Consider the following 23,487-nt stretch of genomic DNA (forward strand, 5'->3'; position numbering starts at 1 on the left):
TGGCTCTCTTAGGATCGTGTATGCCGGAGTTATAGCCGTTTCATTTTTCATGGCGAAGGATCGAAATTCGCCGCCCAGCCACGCCCCCTAGGAAAGACTAATGAGAATTGTTTTAACAACTTTTAATCTCCTATGCCTGTAGATGATACGGACCGAATTTGAAAGTCCTGGGGTCAAATCTCTAGGAGGAGTTCGTTAAAGTATGCGGGCTGGAAATGACAAAATCGGTGCAAAATTTCAACTTTGATACAAAATGGCCGACTTCCTGTTGGAGTTAGGCTATGTGTCCTTGAGACTTTTTGGTGCGTCTGGTCATGATACATATGCATACCGAATTTCGTTCTCCTACGACAATCTATATCGAGGGGCTCAATTTTCTTGACATTCTAGGTGGCGCTGTCGAGCCATTTTGTCCCGCTTTATTTCGAGACCCATAAAATATCGAAATTTTCGCCAGTCCTGACATCTGTGCAAATTTTCATGAGTTTTCGTGCATGTTTAGGCCCTCAAAAATGCGTTTGTTTCGGAGGAATAATAATAACTCCTTCAGTTTCAATAGGGCTTCGCACCGGTCGGTGCTCGGGCCCTAATTAAAGCTGTAAGCAGCGTTGAACGGGCCTTCGCGTCCTTGCGCACATCGGGCCGCGGCGCAGTCAGCTAAGCTTCTGGGAACCAAGAAACGTTTGGAGATGATCAGTGTGAGAGTCTTTTGACACACAATACTAACCAGTGTCTCTCTGTGAGCCCACCCCTCTCTTTATCACAGATAATTATGGATTATGAAATCAAAATATTGTTAACCTTAATCAATAATTCAGGCACCAACTGTAGGATCTGTGAGGAACACAGTTGATTATTTGCCATAATTATCAATTATCTAAGATAATTAACTAATTATAATAATTAATAGAACTATTAATATGAACTAACAAACACGGAGCACCACCCGGAAACCAGGACCAATAACCGAACAAGGTAATCTCATAAATGGGAGTTCACCTAGAATGTTAATATCTGAGAGATATCAACATTCAAGGGTGAACAAAGAAGGGTTGAATTCAAGCTCTGACTCCTTCAATCAGCCACTTTTCACAATATGTTACACACAATAATGACAAAAGAACTTCTCTTTAAAGATATAACATTGTTTATTAAACTTAGCAAAATTAACAAAGTTAACAAATACTTCATTCAATAAACAGCTATTCTAAAATCTAATTCTACCAAACAAAACACAAACAGCTTTGCACAGAGTTGGACACTTGCAGGGGAATGCGTGTATGTATGTATGTATATATGTGTGTGTGTGTGTGTGTGAGAGAGAGAGATGGCGACGGGGCCTGACGTGATGATGTCGACGGTCTGACGCGGACGTGACTGTGGGAGTAAGTCACGTCACGTGAGACTCGGTGGCAGAAGTACGGCGGTGTCTTGGCTAGACAAAAACAAGGTGACTGGTGGTCGGCGTCTTACCCTCACCCAATTCCGTGAAAAACACACGTGTCTGATGGCGGATAACGAAAGACAACGCAAAGCTTTGTCCGATGTTATCTGACCATCAGATGTGCAAAAAGATGTCGGTGCGTGTATCTGTGCGCGCGTGTGAGTGAGTGTGTTAATAGCAAGAGAGGAAGGAGGGAAAGCGATCGTGAGAGGGAGAGAAGCGGCTCTTTTGTCCACAGAGAGCGCACGTACGGACGGCAGTCTGTAACGCACGTTGTCTGGTTTCTGATCGCCAAAGCAGTTACTTTCTCACTCACGGCGGCAGAAACACAGCAGTAGTCCCGAGCGGGACAAACACAAAATAGTCTAGCGTAGTGAACATAACTAACAGGCAGCAAACTTAAAATACTCCTCAGAGTAAAGCAGAGAAAAATGGACTCGGCGGTCTGTCAACTCACACAACAAGAACAATAGCAATAAAGCTTAAAAGCTAAACAACAGCAACTGATGCTGAAAAGAACACACTACTACTCTGCCCCTGCCTAGACTTATGCCTCTTACTTGGTCGCTTCACAAAGCGAGCGTGTGTAGTCCGTCTTAATGTCCAACTTTGTCCTTGGCTAAAAATAGATGTGTGCGAAGTGGAAAAAAAAACTCGTACACTGTGCGACTACTAATTGCAACCATAAAAATATATTCTAGAGGGATTGAAAGTTGAAACGACGGATACAAAAAGTGGCGACGCTTGTAAGGGCAGCGGAGCGTTAACTGCAGCATGACCGGAAAGAAGCACAACCAGTTAGCCTCTGCTAGCCTCTTAGCTAACCCTGGCTCTCTGTTTAGATCCAACCGGAGCACCGAGCCCCGATATGTTATTTAGGTTAAGGTGGAGAGAACCAGTGGGTGAGTCGGCCAGCTGAGTAAGTGAAACCTACGGAAAAAACACCGTGACCATCACGGTAAAACAGTACGTAGAGAACTGCTGTGTTCAGCTGCACAGATAGGAAATCCCTCGGCTGACAGGATGTACCACTCTGTGCGGGAAAATATTTTACCCTCCTCTTTCTGGTTTATAACAATGGTTGACAACCAGAATATTAGGTGCATTACTGCCACCCTCCGCTTCGGGCTGTGAACCAATGATTAAATCCTACACATTATTCCTGTCTGTCTAATAAACTACACAACGAACCTGCTGCTCCACCCATCCCCCCCCCCCCCCCCCCCCCCCCCCATTCTCTCTCTCCCTCTCAACTGCAGAGAAGGATATTAGTGTACTCTACTTGTGAAATATCCTCATAAATCCCATAACTTTGGCCAAATCCTACATAAAAATCACATTTTTTTGTAGGAATTTTCGTTGCGAATCCATTGATACAGGTTTCAAAGTGGTCTGACGTATAGTTTAGACACCAGATGCCCCAGTTTGGCACAAAGTCCATGCCCAGAGATTGCCTCCCCATTGGTTTACATTGTAAGGTGTAATGTCACACTCTAACTTTCAGGGCTTACTAAATCTAAACTGTTCGAGTTATTACAAAGTTTTTAATAACTTTTGCTCAACACAGTGTGATAAGTTATGTATTAAAGTTTGAAGCCGATACCATTAACGCCCTAGGAGGAGATAGCGTTTATTCAAGGTCCAAAATTGGCACAAAATCATATTTTGAAATTGAGATTGCGGACTTCCTGTTGGATTTAGGTCAGGGGTGTCAGCATATGATTTGTAGGTCTTGATGAGACGAATAATTGAGTTTTGGTTCGATCTCTCTACGACATTCCTACGGGCCGTGGCGGCCGTTTTAGATACATAGGTGGCGCTCTCGAGCACATTTTGGCACTTTGGGGGTTAATTTTTACATTTTATCAAATTTTACACCAGACCTGATGTGCGTGCCAAATTTGGTGAGTTTTTGAGCATGTTTAGGGGGTCAAATTTAGAGTTAAAGTGGCGTATTAATAAAGAATAATAATAAAGAAACAAACACACGAAAAACAATAGGGTCTTCGCCCTTTGGGCTCAGGCCTTAATAATAATAATAATAATGCCTTTGGATACAAGAGGGCTTCGCGCTGGTCAGCACTCGGGCCCTAATAATAATTAAAGCTGCAAGCAGCGATGATCGGGCCCTCGCACCCCAGCGCATGTCGAAGTGACGCTCAGTCGAAGGGCTTTTGTCAGTGACTTGTTGTGTAAAGTTTGAGGCAGATCCAACCATGTACACTCAAGTTATATCAATTTCCTCTGTCATGGCGAAACATCAAAACTCAACGCCACGCCACGGCCAAACCATCATGATCATACACTACTCTAGATGACACACACTGATTTTGAAGTCCTTACGATGAAATCTGTAGGAGGAGTGCGTTAAAATACAAGGTATGCGAAATGGCCAAAAAAAGGCGAAAATTGACCAGTTTTTCAAGATGGCCGACTTCCTGTTCGACTTACAATAAGGCGTCAACAGACTTTTTTGTGCGTCTTGACATTATACATGTGCCCTGTGAATTTCATCTTTCTACGTTAATCTGGAAGGCGGGGCTGCAATTTTGAAATTTTAAAGGGGGCGCTGTTGAGCCATTTTGCCACGCCCATTCAAAGCGACCACATAGGATTTTAGCTGACATCACTCTAGACATGTGTGTCAAGTTTCATGACTGTAGAGCAATCCCTTCTCCCTGAAAAACAGTATCATATTTCATGGCGAAGGATGTGTCGCCATGGTAACAGCATTCAGTTTTGGGTCATGAGCTGCCAAATGTAGCATCACCAAGGTCTTGTTTATTAGCTGACTTAATTTCAGGTGCATCAGCCAAATTTCCTAGGAGTAACTAGACAAAGTACGACGCATGATACTTCCTGTTGCCAGTAGGTGGCGCTATGACTTTCGCTAAATATGAGACTGAACATGTGTTCAGATTGGGACTCTTAACAAGCATATGAAATTTGGAAAAGATCAGACCACGTGGAGTCAAGTTATAAGGCATTGAAATTTCATGGCGTCACATCGAAATTCGCCGCGTCGCCATGGCAACACCTTTCAACGAAGGGTCACCAACTTCATAATATAAGATCTCCAAGGTCTTGAGGCTATTCTCAGTAAATTTCAGCTGGATTCCATCACCGTGCTGCCCACAGGGCGTCAGAGCGTAAAACATGTAACTTCCTGTTGCCAGGAGGTGGCGCTATGACTCATATCCTGTATTGTCACATGGACCCGTTCAGGGCGGGACTCTTATGAAGCACAAAAGGTTTGGCTCTCTTAGGATCGTGTATGCCGGAGTTATAGCCGTTTCATTTTTCATGGCGAAGGATCGAAATTTGCCGCCCAGCCACGCCCCCTAGGAAAGACTAATGAGAATTGTTTTAACAACTTTTAATCTCCTATGCCTGTAGATGATACGGACCGAATTTGAAAGTCCTGGGGTCAAATCTCTAGGAGGAGTTCGTTAAAGTATGCGGGCTGGAAATGACAAAATCGGTGCAAAATTTCAACTTTGATACAAAATGGCCGACTTCCTGTTGGAGTTAGGCTATGTGTCCTTGGGACTTTTTGGTGCGTCTGGTCATGATACATATGCATACCGAATTTCGTTCTCCTACGACAAGCTGTATCGAGGGGCTCAATTCTAGGTGGCGCTGTCGAGCCATTTTGTCCCGCTTTATTTCGAGACCCATAAAATATCGAAATTTTCGCCAGTCCTGACATCTGTGCAAATTTTCATGAGTTTTCGTGCATGTTTAGGCCCTCAAAAATGCGTTTGTTTCGGAGGAATAATAATAATAACTCCTTCAGTTTCAATAGGGCTTCGCACCGGTCGGTGCTCGGGCCCTAATAATAACTCTCCGAGGAGAGACCCGGCTCGCCCTGCGGACCCCGCTCGGACTCCCAGGAGGAGGAGGATGATGAGCAGGGCTTGAGGCATGGACAATGCGAACCCGGCGTGGACGGCGAGAGGAGGACTTTGAACAGGAGGACGGACGCGAACAAGGCGGCCGGTTGTCGCGAAGAACCTGTCCGCACTGATGTGTTTCGCTGCCGACAAGGTCTCGGGGGGAGAACGCGGTGGGAAGAACGACAGGTGAGTACGAAGCAAGAAGAGGAGGAGGAGAGGAGAAGAGCGAGAGGCGACCGGCCGCCGCAAACAACCTCTCAGCGCCGACGCGTTTCGCTGCCGCTGTCTCTCCGAGGAGAGACCCGGCTCTCCCCGAAGACCCCACTCGGACTCCGAGGAGGAGGACGATGAGCAGGGGTTGAGGGATGGACAAAGCGAATGCGGCGCTGACGGCGAGAGGAGGACGAGGAACAGGATGAGGAACAGGACGAGGAAGAGGACGATGAACAGGAACTACCTCTTTCTAAGGATAACTAAAAAGAACCTCTCAGCGCCGACGCCTTTCACCGCATGAAAGGACGACGAGAGGAGGTCGAGGAACGGGAGAACGGACGCGAACGAAGTGGCCAGTCATCGCGAAGAACCTCTCCGCACCGACGCGTTCGCGGCGTGAAGAACGACAGGTGAGTACAAAGCAAGAAGAGGAGAGGAGAAGAGCAAGAGGCGACCGGCCGCCGCAAACGACCTCTCAGCGCCGATACATTTCGCCGCCGAAACTGTCCCGGGAGGGACCCGGTGTGCCCCGCGAACCTCGCTTGGACTCCGAGGAGGAGGAGGAGGGGAAAGGGCAAAGCGAATGCGAGAGGAAAGGACGACAAAAGGAGAACTTTGAACGGGACAACGGACGCAAACGAGGCGGCCGGTCATCGCGAAGAACCTCTCCGACGCGTTCGCGGCGTGAAGAATGACAGGTGAGTACGAAGCAAGAAGAGGAGGAAGAGAGGAGAAGAGCGAGAGGCGACCGGCCGCCGCAAACGACCTCTCCGACGCAAGATGTGCCAAAAAGGTAGGTGTCGTGGTGGAAAGGATGGGAGGAGAAAACGAGAGTGAAAAAAAAAAAAAGACACGTACTAATATTACCCCCTTCCCCCGCCACGTTACCCATCTCTGCCACCACACGGCAAGCCCACAGCAAACAACCATGACAGCGCGATGTTTTACCACTCAAAGGCTCCTAAACAGCTTTTTTCCAACTCGCCATGTGAAGAAGAAGAAGGCGAAGAAAATGAAGATGCGACGCGACGGCTAAGAGAGCCAGAACAAGAGCGAGGGGATGGGAGGACGAGGGGATGGCGGAGGAAGGAAGAGGAGAGAAGTCGAGAACGAGAGGAGAGCATTTCGCAACGGCGAGAGCGAGAGGATAGGAAGATGAGGCAGCTGCGATGGCAGCAGGAGAAGAGTGATCGGGAGCAAGAGGAGAGAACAGAGGAGGATGAGGAGGAACGAGGAGAACACGAGGTGCCAAAAAGACCCTAGGAGAGCTTGTCAGGAGAGCCTCGCTCTGAAGAGGAGGATGTATCAGAAGAAGAAGAAGAAGAGGGAGAAGGAAAAGGGGAAGGATACACCTCATCAGAGCAGGAAAATATAACATCATCCTCGGGAGAAGGAGGAAAAGAAGAAAGAGAAGATGAAGGAGAAGACGAAGAAGAAAACCTTGTTGTTGCACCAGAGACGTTCCTGTCAAGAAACGGGAAGATAACTTGGTCCTCTGCACCGTACCAAACAATGCCCTCACAGCAGCGGCAGCAGCCCTGGCCGCTGGGGCCCACAGCCTATGCAGCTTCCAACGCCCGAGATATCGTCTTGACATTGTGCCTCTTCCTCACACTGGAAATAGACAAAATCATCCTGGAGGAGACTAATCGCGAGGGTCTTAGAAAATACGGAAGAGACGGCTGGAAGCGGATGGATGAGATCGACCTACATGGGGCTGCTCATCCTAGCCGGCGTGTACAGGTCCCGAGGCGAGGCCACCGCCAGCCTGTGGGACGCGGATAGTGGACGTGCGATTTTCCGTGCCACGATGTCGCTCAAAGTCTTTCACGTTTACTCGAAGCTGGTGCGGTTCAATGACCGCGAGACGAGAGCGGAGAGACATGCCTCGGACAAACTGGCGGCCGTGAGAAAGGTCTGGGACGCGTGGGTCGAGCGGCTACCGGCCCTCTACAACCCTGGGCCTCACGTCACGGTGGATGAGCAACTGGTCCCATTCAGAGGTGACGACACAAACGATAAATCGATCAAAACTTGTCTTTTATTTATATATATAAGATTTTTTTTCTCTTTTATGTTTTTAATACAAAGTTGTTTTTTTGTCTCTGTCTTTCTTTTGGTAGCGATGGGATGAAACCCACACACACACACACACACACACACACACACACATACACAGATTAAAGACAGAATGTTCTACATGTTCCAGGTTTTCAGTTGGAACTGAGAAAAAGATAGGGTGGTAGTGGAGTGATAAAATAGACCGTTCTGTAATCTCTCTCTCTCTCTCTCTCTCAACACCCAAGGCCGTTGCTCCTTTCGACAGTATATGCCGAACAAGCCTGCCAGGTACGGGATCAAGGTGTGGGTGGCCTGCGACGCCAGATCCAGCTACGCTTGGAAAATGCAACTTTACACGGGGAAGAAGCCCGAAGCCCGCCGCTGGAAGAGGAGGAGAAGAAGGGGGGGAGAAGGGAAAAGGACGAGGAGGCTCACAGAAGAATCAGGCGACGCGCGTGGTGCTCGACGTAACGGAGGGCCTGACGGGTCGCAACATCACCTGCGACAATTTCTTCACTTCCTACAAACTCGCGCAGCGGCTCCTCCTCGAAAGGAACGACACCTTGCTCGGCACGATCAGAAAGAACAAACCCGAGCTACCGGACGCCCTGCTCGCGCTCCGAGGGAGACGGGTCCTCTCCTCCAAGTTCGCCTTCACGTGCGACACCGCGCTGGTCTCCTACCTGGCCAAGAAAAACAAGAACGTGTTGCTGCTCAGCACGTTCCACGCGCGGACCGCGGACGTCGTAGGCCCGCGGCGGTGGTGGCGTGCCGATAAGAAGCCCGCCATCGTTCTGGACTACAACTCCAACAAAGGCGGCGTGGACAACCTGGACAAAGTCGTCGCCACCTACAGCTGCAGGAGAATGACGGCGCGCTGGCCCCCTCCTCCCGGTGCTCGTCCTCGGAGCGTGGGTCGGTTTGAACCGGCGCGAGAGGACACCGGGTGTGCGCGGAACGGGAAGGGGCGACAGGAGGGATGTGTATGTGGAGGCTGTACGCTCCTGCGCTGCCCCGCGTGTGCCAACTCCTCCGGCCGCTCGTCCTCGGAGCCGTGGGTCGGTTTGACCCGGCGCAAGAGGATGCCGGGTGTGTACGGGACAGGAAGGGCGACAGGAGGGATATATACATATATATCAACGTATTTATGGTTCTCAAGAAATAATAAGCAATCTGCCCGTTCAAAACACGCCTGTTTGGAACGAGCACTAGTACAAAGAAGATGAAGAAAAAGATCAGGAACTTATCCTTAATCGATGATGTTCCACAGCAATAAGGGTAAGTAGGCTGAAATGTTGTTTAGTACAGGTGTTTATTGTTGTTTCAAACTACAGTATTTAACAAAAGTACTGTGTCACTGATGGTACCGTTGAAAACGTGACTGTCGAACATGAAAACACAACACAATTGTCTCGTTTACTAACGTGCGTAAAAAAACAGAAAAGTTAATACACCAGCAGTCAGTGGTGGCTCTGATCCCGGACGTAATACAACGTGTCTTTGTTAAAGCTGTGACGTCTGTTTGCTTGTTGCCTATATTGTTTTTTTCAATAATGGTGTCTAAGAGAACATTGTAAACTTTAGCACTTAAAATGACGTTTATCCTGTTCAGCTTCACTTTTCATTTTTAGTTTTAGTTGCTTCGAATATCAGACATTTGTCTCTGAAGACTCAGTAATATGTTTTAATGAGCTTTGACAGGAAACAAACAGGATTGAAGTTTAACCTTTGATAATGGCAGTAAACTGGAATATGAGCCGAAGTTTAATGTTCAGTTTAATCTCACCAAAGGAGAAAAAATAGGCTCAACCTGCTTTAAACCAGTTGAGCTTTTAATGTGCAGATAGTTTAAACCTGACTAGAAATCAGAGGTTTTCCAGTAGAAATCTACTTGTTAACCCAGTTACTCTTAATCTCTTACCCACAGTAACCAGGTTACTTACTGTTTAGTGCAGTATTTATATGTTTTCTTTTTGTTTCTAGATTCTGTCCCTCAGATTTGGATGTGACATCTCTCTTCATCCCAAATCTCCGTGAGATGATGTCTTCAGCTCATCAAAACTGTCAACTTGATCCACAAAATGACTTTGAGAAGAAAACCTTTGACAGCTGCAACTTTGTTGGTAAAATAGTTTATAACAAAATGAGGGGGGGCTGGTGGGGGTCATGTGTTGTTGAACAGCTCTGGGACATCCAACAGCTCAAAATCAGCTGCATCAACCCAACGTTTGATTTCTGTTATTCACAGGCTTTCTCTGTCAGAGAAAGCTTTCCACTGCTGTATCTGCTCACCAGCACTGTCCCTCTGTCGCTCGCTCGTGAACTCAGTTCGCTAGTCATCTCTCTCTCTCTTTTTCTCTAGACTTTTAAAAAATGAGCCAGGAAACCTACAACAAAGCCTAACTTCTAACGTTATAAAACAAAGGGAGATGTCGTCCCCTCCTCTCTGTCATGGCAGGGTTGTACAGCTCTGACCATGACTTACAGTAGCAGAGCCCAGAAGCCCCGTCCCGCTGCTGCAGAGTGAGGGCTCACTGTTCACGTGTTTATTTCAAGTTTAATATTAAATGTGTTGCGTATCCAAATTGCACCAAATTTCGACAATGCACTTCTTTGTATCCCCAGCAATGCACCCGCCAAGTGTGAAGTAGATCGGATGAACAGTTCCTGAGAGATGTGAAGGACATACATACATTTATACATATATACAGACAGACAGACAGACAGAGATTCCTTGCTTTATATAGAGAGATTTCCTGTTCTGTTCCTGGTGGAAATGTACAAGAAGAAAACTGTTGAACAATGGAGCAGCAACAGAAGTTGCTTTTTGCCACAGCTGCCCTTATGTGAAAACGAGGTATTTTTACAACATTAAAACAGCTACACAGTTTATATACCTACTCACAGAAACCACCTTTAACCATTAACTCACTTTCAGCTACTGGATGTTGGAGTATTTCTGTTTTTAAACCCTGCAAACAGCACGAAACAGCAGCAGTCTGGATAATTATACAAAGGCAGAAAGTCACAGGTTTAACGCCTCCAACTGACCTGAAATCATGTGAAGAAGCATTAAATACACTGCAGACACACAGCAGCTGACAGAAAGAGGTCATATACAGATAAATTTTCCTTTTATTGGGTGAATACATGTTCATGTGACTTATAAACAGGGAAGCTCAAGCTAAAGGGCAACAAGACTGCTGAGTTTTAAGTTTCATTAGGAACATGGTTCACACACAAAGGGCAACCATTTACTGTAAACCACCATTAGAAACTGAGTACAGTTAGCTGATAATTAGCCTGATCAGCCACCGTCAGTAATCAATACAAACATACATTATTAAACCATTAATCAAACCAATAACTAACAGCAGTTAACGTCAGTCAAGCTTATCATACTTTAGCAGTAACTTATCTGTAGTGGTGAGCAGTTTGAATTAAATTGAAGCTCCCTGTGCTCTCTGGGTAAAATATCACGCCAAACTCCCTTTAAGAAATAGGACGTATTAACAATTCCTTACATGTCCGCAGAAACACATAACTAGAAACACAACATAAAAGGCCTTATATGTCAACGTTCTTATTGTCAATTCAGCATCAATATAATCCATAAAGATAAACGTATTTCTGTATAAACTTTACATTTTGTCACATCAACTTGCTCCCAGCCTCCGTTAGTTAGCTACAGTATTTTAGTGGGAGAAGACGACGGGAATGAAAGGCGAACTGTCTACAAAATTCAGATTTCTCACTAAAATACGTGCTGGTTGGTGGATCAGATACACGCCGAATTAAACACTGCCTCATAACGCTCTTTTGTGATTTTTGTGTGTACTTTACTTGAGTATTTTCATTTTATGTTACTTTATACTTCCGCTCTACTACGTTTCAGAGGGAAATATGAATATATGAAATAACATAACAATAATGATTAGTTTATAAATTACAGCACATTGTTAATCATTAAACCAGTGGTTCCCAAACTTTTTGGCTTGTGGCCCCTTAAAAGAAATCAGTGAATCAGTGTCTCTGACATATTTCAGATGCTTTCCTGAAATCTGAAAGAATCTTCCTTCTTCTTGCCTCCATTGACATCCTCCTCCACTGACCTTCCCTTCACTTTCAGTTATCACCATCACGTTTTATTCTTCCATTTCTTCTTTTCCACCTCATTGTTATGTGTTGTACATGTCATGTCTTTTATTCTGCCTTTCTCTGATTAAAGCAGGAAGTTATTCAGGACAGTTTTCAACAATATCTTAACTTCAACCAGGTTTCACTGAGACAAAAAACTGTTTTTACTCTTCACAGATAATAATACTGAAAGTCTTCATCGGACAGATCCTCGCATGTCATCCAGCAGAGTACCTAACAGCAGGAGGATGCTGTCCTATGTGTCTTGCTGGTAAGATCTAACTGAAACATAAAAGAAGGATGTTTGCCAGCAACGATACTTACAGAATTGATCACTTCTGGGCTGATCAATACAGTTTACTGCTTGTTTATAAGCAGTAAAACAAAGTGATGCTTTTTCTGACAGCTGACTTTTACATAGCTAAATGTTCCTTGTTTCTTAATTCAGACATGACAGAAGATTTACAGAAAGATACAATGCTTGTATGATATTTGTCACCTGGTGAACAAGAGGGATCAGAAAATATAATGTGAATAATATGATAATTATAATGATAATAAATTATTTCTTCTTCACAGGAAATCGAGTTAAAATAGATTGTACAGAGTTCAGAAGCACATCCTGCCTGCCCTGCACTGATGGAACCTACATGAATCATCCCACTGGACTTAAACAGTGTTTAACCTGTGGAAACTGTGATGCAGGTAGATTTATATTCATATTATTAGCAGAAATTTAAGCAATCATAAAAACTGAAGATTGTCTTGAAGTCAGAAAAAAGATCAGCATGCTGTTGCTGTCTAGTAGATTGAACAGAAGAGAAGTTTAGTATCTCATATGTAACCTCTGTATGTGTTGACAGGTTCTGGTCTGAAGATAAAGACATCATGTACATCAACATCAAATACAGTTTGTCAACCATTGGAGGGATTCTACTGTATGGACTCCACAGAGGACGGCTGTGTGAAAGCACTGAAACACACAAGCTGTCAACCAGGACAATACATCAGACAAAAAGGTTGGTTTTCTCCTGCTGACTTTAAGATTATAGTTGTAGTTGAAGTTTAAATGGGAACACCATGACCTGACAAACAAGTTGCTTATTAAAGCTACACGTATTGATTTCTGTAGAAAAAGTCACAACTGAACACAGACCAGTCAACTTGTTGCTGTCAAGTGGAACTTTTGCACCAGTAAAACCATCGTAGTTGATTAGTGACTATGTGCATACATGAGTATTATGATTACTTAGTAGATCTTTCACACAGACTTGTTGTCATTCTTCTATTTCCAAGGGCAGTGATGAACCTTCAAGCTCTACTTTGTCTTGAAAGGCTGTTCAGTGACTCCCACACTCTGCTGCATAGCTGCACTACACGTGTCATAACTACCTTCACCAGACAAAATGGATGTTACATTGGTCAAAAGACAAAAGTTTGAAAGTGTTAAAATGAAACTTATACAATTTCTTGACAATCTAGTTGTTTACTGGCATGAACATATTAGCATAAATATCTTTAGTATTGAAAATATTTGCATGAAGCAGTGAAGCTGATGACATTTGGATCATTGTAGTTTTCTCTCAAACAGTAGTTTGGTTATGAATCTGATTCCATCGTTGCTCAAGAATGACAAGATGGTGAAATATAAAAACTTGTCAACAATCATTATTAAACAAAGGACTATTATTGGATGTGTGATTTTCAAGTGTCAGCTTCAGCTTCACTGAAATGAAATCAGACAGATGTGATGACAGTAATGATGTGATGAAAGATTTAGTTTGACAGAGAAACCCACACTGTGCACCTGGTCAGAGGATAAAACAACCTGGTAACAAACGTCAAAGTCAGACTGTTCTGTCAGTGAACGATCAGTGATGGTGAGTAATCTCAGATGTGTCTCTTTCTCTAAGGAACCAGCAGAACTGATACAGTGTGTGACAACTGTCAGCCGGGCTATTTTTCACTGGATGGTGTGAACTGCACAGCTTGGACAATGTAAGACACTTTTCTATTCAATTATTCATTGATTATTTATGAATTTATTCTCTAAAAGCACAAAAAGCAAAGCATAAGAAGATTTTTTCCCTGCTATATAACTCTGATCATTACAAGTGTGCACTGGGTTTTTTGCATCAATGGAACAAATCATCATGCATGGGAATATTCAAGACATTGCCAATTAAATTCACTTCAATTAAAAAAACTTCATTCATCTCTGAGGAGCAACTCATGAGGCAGGCATAGTAAAAGGACATACAAACAGGACATATAAGACAATGCATGATAGACAAACAGTGACCATGTGACAGAGATAGAAATAATATAAGAGTCTTAAGTTGGGGGGGGTGCTGTGGCAGACCAAAAGGTGTGGGGGTTAGTCCCATTCCACTGGAATCCAGTAACAAAGAAATAAAGCAGTCTTTTACTTTTCTCATCCAACAGTTGCTCAGAAACTGAAGTGATGGTCAAAGAAGGAAACCAGACAAATGATGTCGCCTGCAGAAGTGCATCAAGAAATCACTACTCTTTATTTTCACCATTGTTAATGGTTTTCTCACTAACACTTGTCTGGCTTGTGAGCAGAGGTTAGTGCTTGTTTTGCATTTTCACCTAATTTGTCTAATATCCTCCTCGCCTCCAGTGGACTCAACTAAAGCTCACTAACTGTTGGTGCTAATATTGTGTTTTATTTTGGATGTCAGGCAGGTGAATAACAACTGATATGTGCAACCTGTCAAGTTATTCTTCATAAATACTTGGTTAGAAAGTTCACTAGGGATGCACTGATCCAAATTCTTCTCTACTGATTTGATTCCAGTACCTAAACCCAGAGTATATGCCAATACAGAGTACTGATCCAACACCAGGACGGTCTTTGTTACACATTTAACATCTGTATACTACCTCAGGAAGCCACTGGGACCATTCTTAGTGAGTTAACATGAGGCTGTAACTACTCAACAGCTTCTTAACTATTGTTACACACTAATGTAGGGGAAACCCTGGTGCAACATAGAAATGAGACTCCCCTCTTTCCAACTCCCAAGAAGCACCAGCAACAAGGATTACAGCCCTCAAAAGTATTTATTCACTCAGTTGATCGGGGACATTTTGGCTTCAGGGTGGACTAACAGCAAAATAACACACAGAATTATACTAAATTATCTACTCAAAACAAAAATAAACCAAAATACAAATCTCTTCCTGTATACATACTTGCAAGATACATTTTACAGTATTTCACAGGAGAGTCATTCACAACATGCTGGCTGGAAGTGCAGAGAGGAGGAAGTCAACCTTTAAACCACTAGGTATTAGACTGGAACCAGTCAGTTCTTTAACTAACCACACATGTACACTTCAGGTTTCACAATAAAGGTCTACCACTGCCTTCACATTAAAGTGTATTTATGGTGAAGCACATTTAGGAAATGCGTGTTAATGTGGTTAAGTGCTTCAAAAGTAGCTCACTACAAATAATATACAGAGCAGAGTGGAAGACTGTATTGAATGTGGTCGGTCATGTCTGGACCTTCATCAGTGCGTCCCTGAAGTTTAGATCCTACATATAAAAATGTACATCTTGATATTTTTCTTCACACTAACAGTAAGACTCATAACATGAAATTCTACATACAATTTACTACTTTACCAATTTCATATTTGACTAATTAATTGTTTTTTCTTTTTTCCCCTACCTGCAAACTGTGGTCACCAGTTGATGGAGAAATTCTTGTACCCTTCTCACTTTTGATGAAGAATAAAGATGAAGAAACTCCACAGGCTCCAGTTGATGCTCTCAGATGACCTCAGATTTGATTACTGACTATTAAAATTTACTTAATACCTGCAACTGACGTTACGACTATTATAATGATGGAATATTACTGTTACTTCCATTTAGGCTACTGTTGTTTTTATTAAAATGTCATTACATTGTTCCAGATATTATCATTTTATTGTGAGGCTTTTTTTTTTTTTTTTTTTTAACTTTTTCTAGTACTATGATTGGTTGCTCCTGAATTTATTTTTATAGCCTCACATCAGGTTTGTCTTCTTGCCTCTAGAAAGCATTTTGTGCATCTTGCTGGAAATTATTAAATTTTTCTTATATCTGCTCACCTCGACCTGCTGTTTGTATTGCTAGAGTTAGTCTGCTAGGATCTGTGGTTATATGTCACAACCCGTCTGCGGTCTCAAAAGCATCTGAAGGCCAATAAATATACACGATTACTGTTCAATAACCAAATCCGGTCCTGTCTTCACCTTGTTGACTAGACAGTTGGGTGACTGTATGTTCCGTCTTCGTCAGCCCTCCTCACCTCACCTTTCCGACAACGGATAAAGGGGGGAGGGAGGCTGTGCGGAGGTGAGAGACCTCTCTCTCTCTCTCTAGCTCTCTCTTTCCATTCAGTTTTCATGTGAACAGCTCAGTAGGCTGTAACAGTAGAGACTGTCGGACACATACGCGTCACTATCTCGATATTTGAATGATATCGCGCCTCCTCTGCCCTCTCCCCCTCTCTGTGACGGTTGATCTGTTCAAACCACCAACCACCATTAATCACCAGGTAGAGGACTAGTGTCAGTCCCACCTCCGTCACTGAGGCAGAAGCATCCGAGCATGACATAATTATGATTATACATCATGCACAGACGTCTTTGGAGTCTGTTCAGACAACATATCTCCCACCTCCGCTCCAACGTGCGGGGGTGGGAATCATGCTGGGAAACAGAAGTAAAAGTAAAAGAAAAAGAAAGTAGCATGAAGTAAAAGACTGAACGTTCTGGACCATGTATCTCAGTAACGAGGGTAAGTTGGCTGAAATGTTATGTTGTTGTTTCAAACTACAGTATTTGTGTCACTGTTGATGCCGCTGAAAACTTGATTCTACCGAACATTAAAACAGCACAATGGTCTTGTTTATCAGTTATGTAGCTAATTAATATTTCAGCATTTTCTGAAGTGCTGTCGCTAACTTTACTAACATGTACTTAAAATATATTAGAAAACTGTTTGTACACCAGCAGTCTGTGTTCAGTACCAGTAGCGAGGAGCAGCACAAAATGCAGTAATATAATTAATAAAGACTCGTTAAATCGACATGAATGTAACATTACAGCCGTGGTTTTGATCCTGGATATAATACAACACTTCTTTTGTTAAAGCTGTGATGTCTGGCTGCTTGTTGCCTATATTGGTTTTGTTAATAACGTTTTGTAAGAGAACATTGTAAACTGTAACACAGTTAAAATGACCTTTAACCTGCTGTTCAACTATTTAAATCTGTCAGTTTCAATTTTAGTCACTTCTGATATCATTTGTCATCTTCCACTTATGATACTCACACTGTCTAAAGTCTTTCTGTTCTCTGAAGTCTGAGCTGTGCTGTAAGTAAGTAAGTAAGGAGTATTAATGCAAATGGTCAATGCCAAGAGTTCAGCTCAATACACTATCCAGTAACAAGAAACAAGACATACCAACATTTTTCTAAATGACATTTGTCTCTGAAGACTCAGTAATATGTTTTAATGAGCTTTGATAGGAAACAAACAAGACTGAAGTTCAACCTCTGAGAATGAAAGTGATGTGAAATATGAACCAAAGTTTAATGTCCAGTTTAATCTCACCAAAGGAGAGAAAAAGGCTCAACCTGCTTTAAACCAGTTCTGCAGCTTTTCATGTGCAGATAGTTTAAACCTGACTAGAAATCAGAGGTTTTCCAGTAGAAATCTACTTGTTAACCCAGTTACTCTTAATCTCTTACCCACAGTAACCAGGTTACTTACTGTTTAGTGCAGTATTTATATGTTTTCTTTTTGTTTCTAGATTCTGTCCCTCAGATTTGGATGTGACATCTGTCTTCATCCCAAATCTCAGTGAGATGATGTCTTCAGCTCATCAAAACTGTCAACTTGATCCACAAAATGACTTTGAGAAGAAAACCTTTGACAGCTGCAACTTTGTTGGTAAAATAGTTTATAACAAAAGGAGGGGGGGCTGGTGGGGGTCATGTGTTGTTGAACAGCTCTGATACATCCAACAGCTCAAAATCAGCTGCATTACATATTAGTAATATTAATAATGTTTTCAAACTACTCTCTAATGAGACCTGATACATATGCAAGTTATAATTCCACCAGAATTCAAGTAGTCTACACTTTCAATTATACTCACATCTCACTCTTTAATTTACTGTGTTGTTTAAGTTGTTCACATCTTTTTGTCCATCTGGGGGACTGACACAGATCTACACAAACACATTAAGTACAATCTGAATGCTGCATTCACTAGGGGTCGACTGATATGGTTTTTCAGGGTCGATACCGAATATTAGTAATCAAGGAGACCAATAACCGATATGAAGAACCGATATACATTTGCAGTCAAAATGAAAATCTTGCCATCAAAATTTAGAACACATGATCTAACACATGATGATGCTTCATTTATGAAAGCAAAACAGCTTTGGAAAGCTTTCAGTTTACTTTTACAATGGCTGGCGTGGATCCACGTGGCTCTTTCTGCTATCTTCACTGCAGAGTTTGTTACCAGTAGGACCTGGAGTGGACTGGTCCTGCGTGGTTTTCACTAGTTCTGCTGTTTGCAGTTCTTAACCACCACCCAGTCACCTGACTGCAGATAGTGCAGGGGAGCTGGCAGTGCTGCTTTCACCTGAGTATGGACAGACTTTAGAGAGTTGGAGAGGTTAATACAGTAGTTTAGTACAGTATCATCAAACTCTTCCCCCCTGAGGGGCTGTAACTGCCCAGGAGAAGACATCCATGTGTCCGTGGGTCTCCAGTGATTATCTCAAATGAGGACAAACCTGTTTTAGATTTGCCTTGTCCCCTCATACTCATTAGCAGTAAGGGGAGGACTTTTACCCAATCGAGCCGTGCTTCTTCGTACACTTCAGCTAGTTCGTTTTTGATAGTGCCATTCTCTTGCTCTACTGCTCCTCTGCTCTGAGGATGATTTCAAATCAACCCCTCAGTAATCTGACATTTTATCAACACTAGGCTTTTTTTTTTTTTGGACAAACTTTTTGTCTGTGTTGGTCCTTCTTCCCATGTGTCAATCTTATAAGATAAGAAAACAAACATTTTTGCACAGTTTTCACTTTTTTGTAGCAGCATTCTGCTGGATTTAACCAGTTCAGTTAAGGAGACAGAAGAGATTAAGAAACATTACAAGACATTTGTGTCACAGAATTGGGAGCTTGTGTATCTGCTTTTTCTGCTGCAACTGTTCTTTCATTTCCTCTTCACACATAGTCTTGTGGTTTGGTGTGTACCTCACACTTGTACGCAGTCACATCCTGTGGAAGTAAAATAGATTCTATCAGGTTACAGACTAGTGATGCATGCACTATTTGTTTACCTATGGATGTTAGAAATCACTCAGTATTTTGATGACAGGAATATTATTTATTTTGACATTTTAGATTAGTTTCCAGTGAGATATTATTGAGTTTATAAAGTGACTTTGCTGTATATTACTGTTGCTGCTCTAGAAACAATGTTTAGTTACATTTAAAATATAAATAAATCCTGTTATGATTTTTTTCTTTTTTAAAATAATATATTTTTTAAAAAAGCAATTTTTTAGTAATGAAAAAGAACCGATAAGAGTATAAATAAGAGGAGTGATTATCAGTCGGAATAAGAGACAGTGTGCACATGTGTCACATATGTTAATATGAAAGTGAACTTTTTTCCTTTAATAACTGTGTTTCCTTTAGATTCACAAGAGAATTTTAAATCAACTTTTGAAATGTCGCAAAAAGGAAAATGCAAATTAGGTACATTTTCATCAACTGGTTTGAAGCGAATAAACTAGACTACGAAACACATAGTTTCATCAGGAGATGGTGGTATAGGCTTAATAATCCACCAGTAAACAGAGTAGAAGTAGACTGGGAAAAATGGGCTGCAAGGCTGAGCGGTGGTGTCCTATCCAGCTCTTACTATACATCCATGGTTATATTGTCTTGACAAGAGAAAGATGGAGAGAGGTCTTCAGGAATTTGTTTCAGTTGGGCGAGTTGTAATTGTTATGTCATGTCAGCTAATGTTGGCCGTGCTTCATGCTATCTGGAGACACTGAGAGCAGAAACAGCTGATCAGTCATGTGAGTTAAACATTTGCTACGTCATTATATATTATTATTTATTCAACAAATGCGTAGTGTGTGTGACGTAACGAGGCTGGTTTGGGGCGGTCAGGGGATAAATGGCAAGGTGAAGTGCTGAACACTGACTTTTTTGTATAAATAGTGACAAACTGCAGACTCCTGGAAAATAATTCATAGTGACACAGCTCACGGGGAGAACTAAGAGGAGAGGACAACACTTTTAAGATTTATTTAACAAAATATAAATCAACCAATGACAATATAAAGTTTGTAAATCAGTAACATCAGTAGTGTTTTGAGTGTTTGGATGAGTGTACAGTGAAGTGTAGTGAACAATGAAAATGAACACAAGGAAAAACCTAATCCAAACCACAAACCATACATCCAGGCAGAGAAAGAGAACCTGACTGAATCCACCAGCTTATATAGCTGAGGAACATCAGGCACAGGTGATAATCAATGATGCACTTCCTGATTCACTCCTGAAAGGGGAGGGCAGCGCAAACAGGAAGTCAAGAGGGCTGTCACAAAAGATAGATGAATAGATGATGGATTGCCAACAATATGAATTATGATTTGAATTGTTGATAAATATGTCCTTATAATAGTTTAGGATACATGTATAGTGTGATAACTATTAAGAAGTGATTACACACATGTACAAATCCTTTTTAGGTTGGAGATTAAAACCATTTATAATGAAGAACAATTGTAAGATATTTATATATCAACTTATAACAACTGTTTATAAATGTATTTAAAGCTATTGAAGACATATGATTATGTGTAATTGTAACTATGTTATATAGTAGTGTAGGACTGGTCTCACATCAAGGACTTTTTTCACTTTTTGAAAGTGCAAAAATGCTTCTTCACACATAGTGAATAAAACTGTACAAATAACCCCAAAAACCCAAAAAATGAAATTGGCTTTTTTAGCTGATTAAACTGCTCAGAAGTATAAAAATATAAAACCTCAATGATACAAATGAAATTAAAAATCAGTTAGTTATAAAGTGGAAAGAAAAAAGTGTTCTTTGGTCATTTTACTGTTCAGTCGTCCTCTGAAATCTTCATATTTTTGATAAGCTTACATTATTAATTTCTAGTTGACATTGTGGGTGTGTGTGATGTGTTATTGTGTGTAGCTTTGTATTTTGTATTACATGTGTCCTGTGTGTCTTTTACTTTGTACTGTTTGTTATTGTGCCGTTATATGTTTTAATTTTAATGGACTGCAGATGAAAATTAGCTTTAAGCTAACTCTGGTGCAGTGCATCAAATGTTAACATTTATATTTAATACTGTACATTGTCACAATAAACACTATACAATATCTTCATCTTCTTTTTTCAGTCCTACCTGGCCGTCATCTTCTCCCCTCAGGTCCTCTCTTCCTTCTTCTTGCCTCCATTGACATCCTCCTCCACTGACCTTCCCTTCACTTTCAGTTATCACCATCACATGTTTTATTCCTCCATTTCTTCTTCTCCACCTCATTGTTATGTGTTGTATATGTCATGTCTTTTATTCTGCCTTTCTCTGCTTAAAGCAGGAAGTTATTCAGGACAGTTTTCAACAATATCTTAACTTCAACCAGGTTTCACTGAGACAAAAAACTGTTTTTACTCTTCACAGATAATAATACTGAAAGTCTTCATCGGACAGATCCTTGCATGTCATCCAGCAGAGTACCTAACAGCAGGAGGATGCTGTCCTAGATGTCTTGCTGGTAAGATCTAACTGAAACATAAAAGCAGGATGTTTGCCAGCAACGATACTTACAGAATTGATCACTTCTGGGCTGATCAATACAGTTTACTGCTTGTTTATAAGCAGTAAAACAAAGTGATGCTTTTTCTGACAGCTGACTTTTACGTAGCTAAATGTTCTTTGTTTCTTAATTCAGACATGACAGAACATTTACAGAAAGATACAATGCTTGTACGATATTTGTCACCTGGTGAACAAGAGGGATCAGAGAGAGAAAAGCAATTATTTAAAATATAATGTGAATAATATGATAATTATAATGATAATAAATTATTTCTTCTCCACAGGAAGTCGAGTTAAAACAGATTGTACAGAGTTCAGAAGCACATCCTGTCTGTCCTGCACTGATGGAACCTACATGAATCAGCCCACTGGACTTAAACAGTGTTTAACCTGTGCAAACTGTGATGCAGGTAGATTTACATTCATATTATTGGCAGAAATTGAAGCCTTAGTATCGATTTAAGACCAGTAAAAATGTTTTTTACTGCAAGTCTCACTGTCAATGCTGTAAGAAGTGAATAAACTGTCTGGTTGGCGGCTTCATTATGAAGATGCAGAGACTCAGCATGACGAGTCTACTGCCTTGAGACAACTTCCACAGTGGAAATTAGAGCCTAACAAGCAAGTTTCCCAATAAAACTGTAACATTAAATTTCTACATGACAACAATGAGGAAAATGATGATTAGAGGATTGTATCTGTGCTGTTGTTTTCTCAGTTTAATCTGAGATTGATCAATAATCACTTTTTTCTTTTGTGTGGAGCATACTGCTCACTGTTGAAGCACATTACTATTCTAAGCTCATTATTATATGAATTCATAAATGGGAGAAACTATTGTTTCACATTTCCCAAAGATGTCATAAAAACTGAAGATTGTCTTGAAGTCAGAAAAAAGATCAGCATGCTGTTGCTGTCTAGTAGATTGAACAGAAGAGAAGTTTAGTATCTCATATGTAACCTCTGTATGTGTTGACAGGTTCTGGTGTGCAGATAAAGACATCATGTACATCAACATCAAATGCAGTTTGTCAACCACTGGAGGGATTCTACTGTATGGACTCCACAGAGGACGGCTGTGTGAAAGCACTGAAACACACAAGCTGTCAACCAGGACAATACATCAGACAAAAAGGTTGGTTTTCTCCTGCTGACTTTAAGATTATAGTTGTAGTTGAAGTTTTAAATGGGAACACCATGACCTGACAAACAAGTTGCTTATTAAAGCTGCACGTATTGATTTCTGTCCACTAGATAGCAGGAAAAAAGCAGCTCAATAATTCTGTAGAAAAAGTCACAACTGAACACAGACCAGTCAACTTGTTGCTGTCAAGTGGAACTTTTGCACCAGTAAAACCATCGTAGTTGATTAGTGACTATGTGCAGTATATGTGAAGTAAACATGATTTTAACAAATAAAGGTACAAACAAGGCCTGTGTAAAAACCTAAGATACTATCTTGGCTTCTACACTTATTCATTATAAATTGCTCCTGAGAAATGGTGTGAAGATGAAATGAGTTTGTGTTTTCAAGATTCAAGTATTTGCATGAAGCAGTGAAGCTGATGACATTTGGATCATTGTAGTTTTCTCTCAAACAGTAGTTTGGTTATGAATCTGATTCCATCGTTGCTCAAGAATGACAAGATGGTGAAATATAAAAACTTGTCAACAATCATTATTAAACAAAGGACTATTATTGGATGTGTGATTTTCAAGTGTCAGCTTCAGCTTCACTGAAATGAAATCAGACAGATGTGATGACAGTGATGATGTCATATAACACTGATGACTTCATAATATGTAAAGTGAAGTAGTTT

At 41.6% G+C, this 23,487-nt stretch overlaps 1 protein-coding gene across 2 annotated transcripts in view; it reads left to right on the forward strand.

Moving 5' to 3' along the window:
- Positions 1 to 7,474: 7,474 nt before the first annotated feature.
- The window catches only part of LOC121909984, a 40,524-nt gene continuing 24,511 nt past the window's right edge, over positions 7,475 to 23,487 (forward strand). Inside the window, exons 1-3 of one of the 2 annotated variants that reach the window (XM_042430885.1) lie at positions 7,475 to 7,556; positions 7,860 to 8,892; positions 9,598 to 9,718. In XM_042430885.1, coding sequence (XP_042286819.1) covers positions 7,533 to 7,556; positions 7,860 to 8,840 — 1,005 coding nt within the window. In that variant the 5' untranslated portion in view covers positions 7,475 to 7,532 and the 3' untranslated portion in view covers positions 8,841 to 8,892; positions 9,598 to 9,718. Of the gene's footprint in view, positions 7,557 to 7,859; positions 8,893 to 9,597; positions 9,719 to 23,487 lie in introns of those variants that run through there. The other variant, XM_042430886.1, reaches the window with a different exon arrangement.

Source organism: Thunnus maccoyii, chromosome 13, assembly GCF_910596095.1.
Source record: "Thunnus maccoyii chromosome 13, fThuMac1.1, whole genome shotgun sequence".
Taxonomy (NCBI): domain Eukaryota; kingdom Metazoa; phylum Chordata; class Actinopteri; order Scombriformes; family Scombridae; genus Thunnus; species Thunnus maccoyii.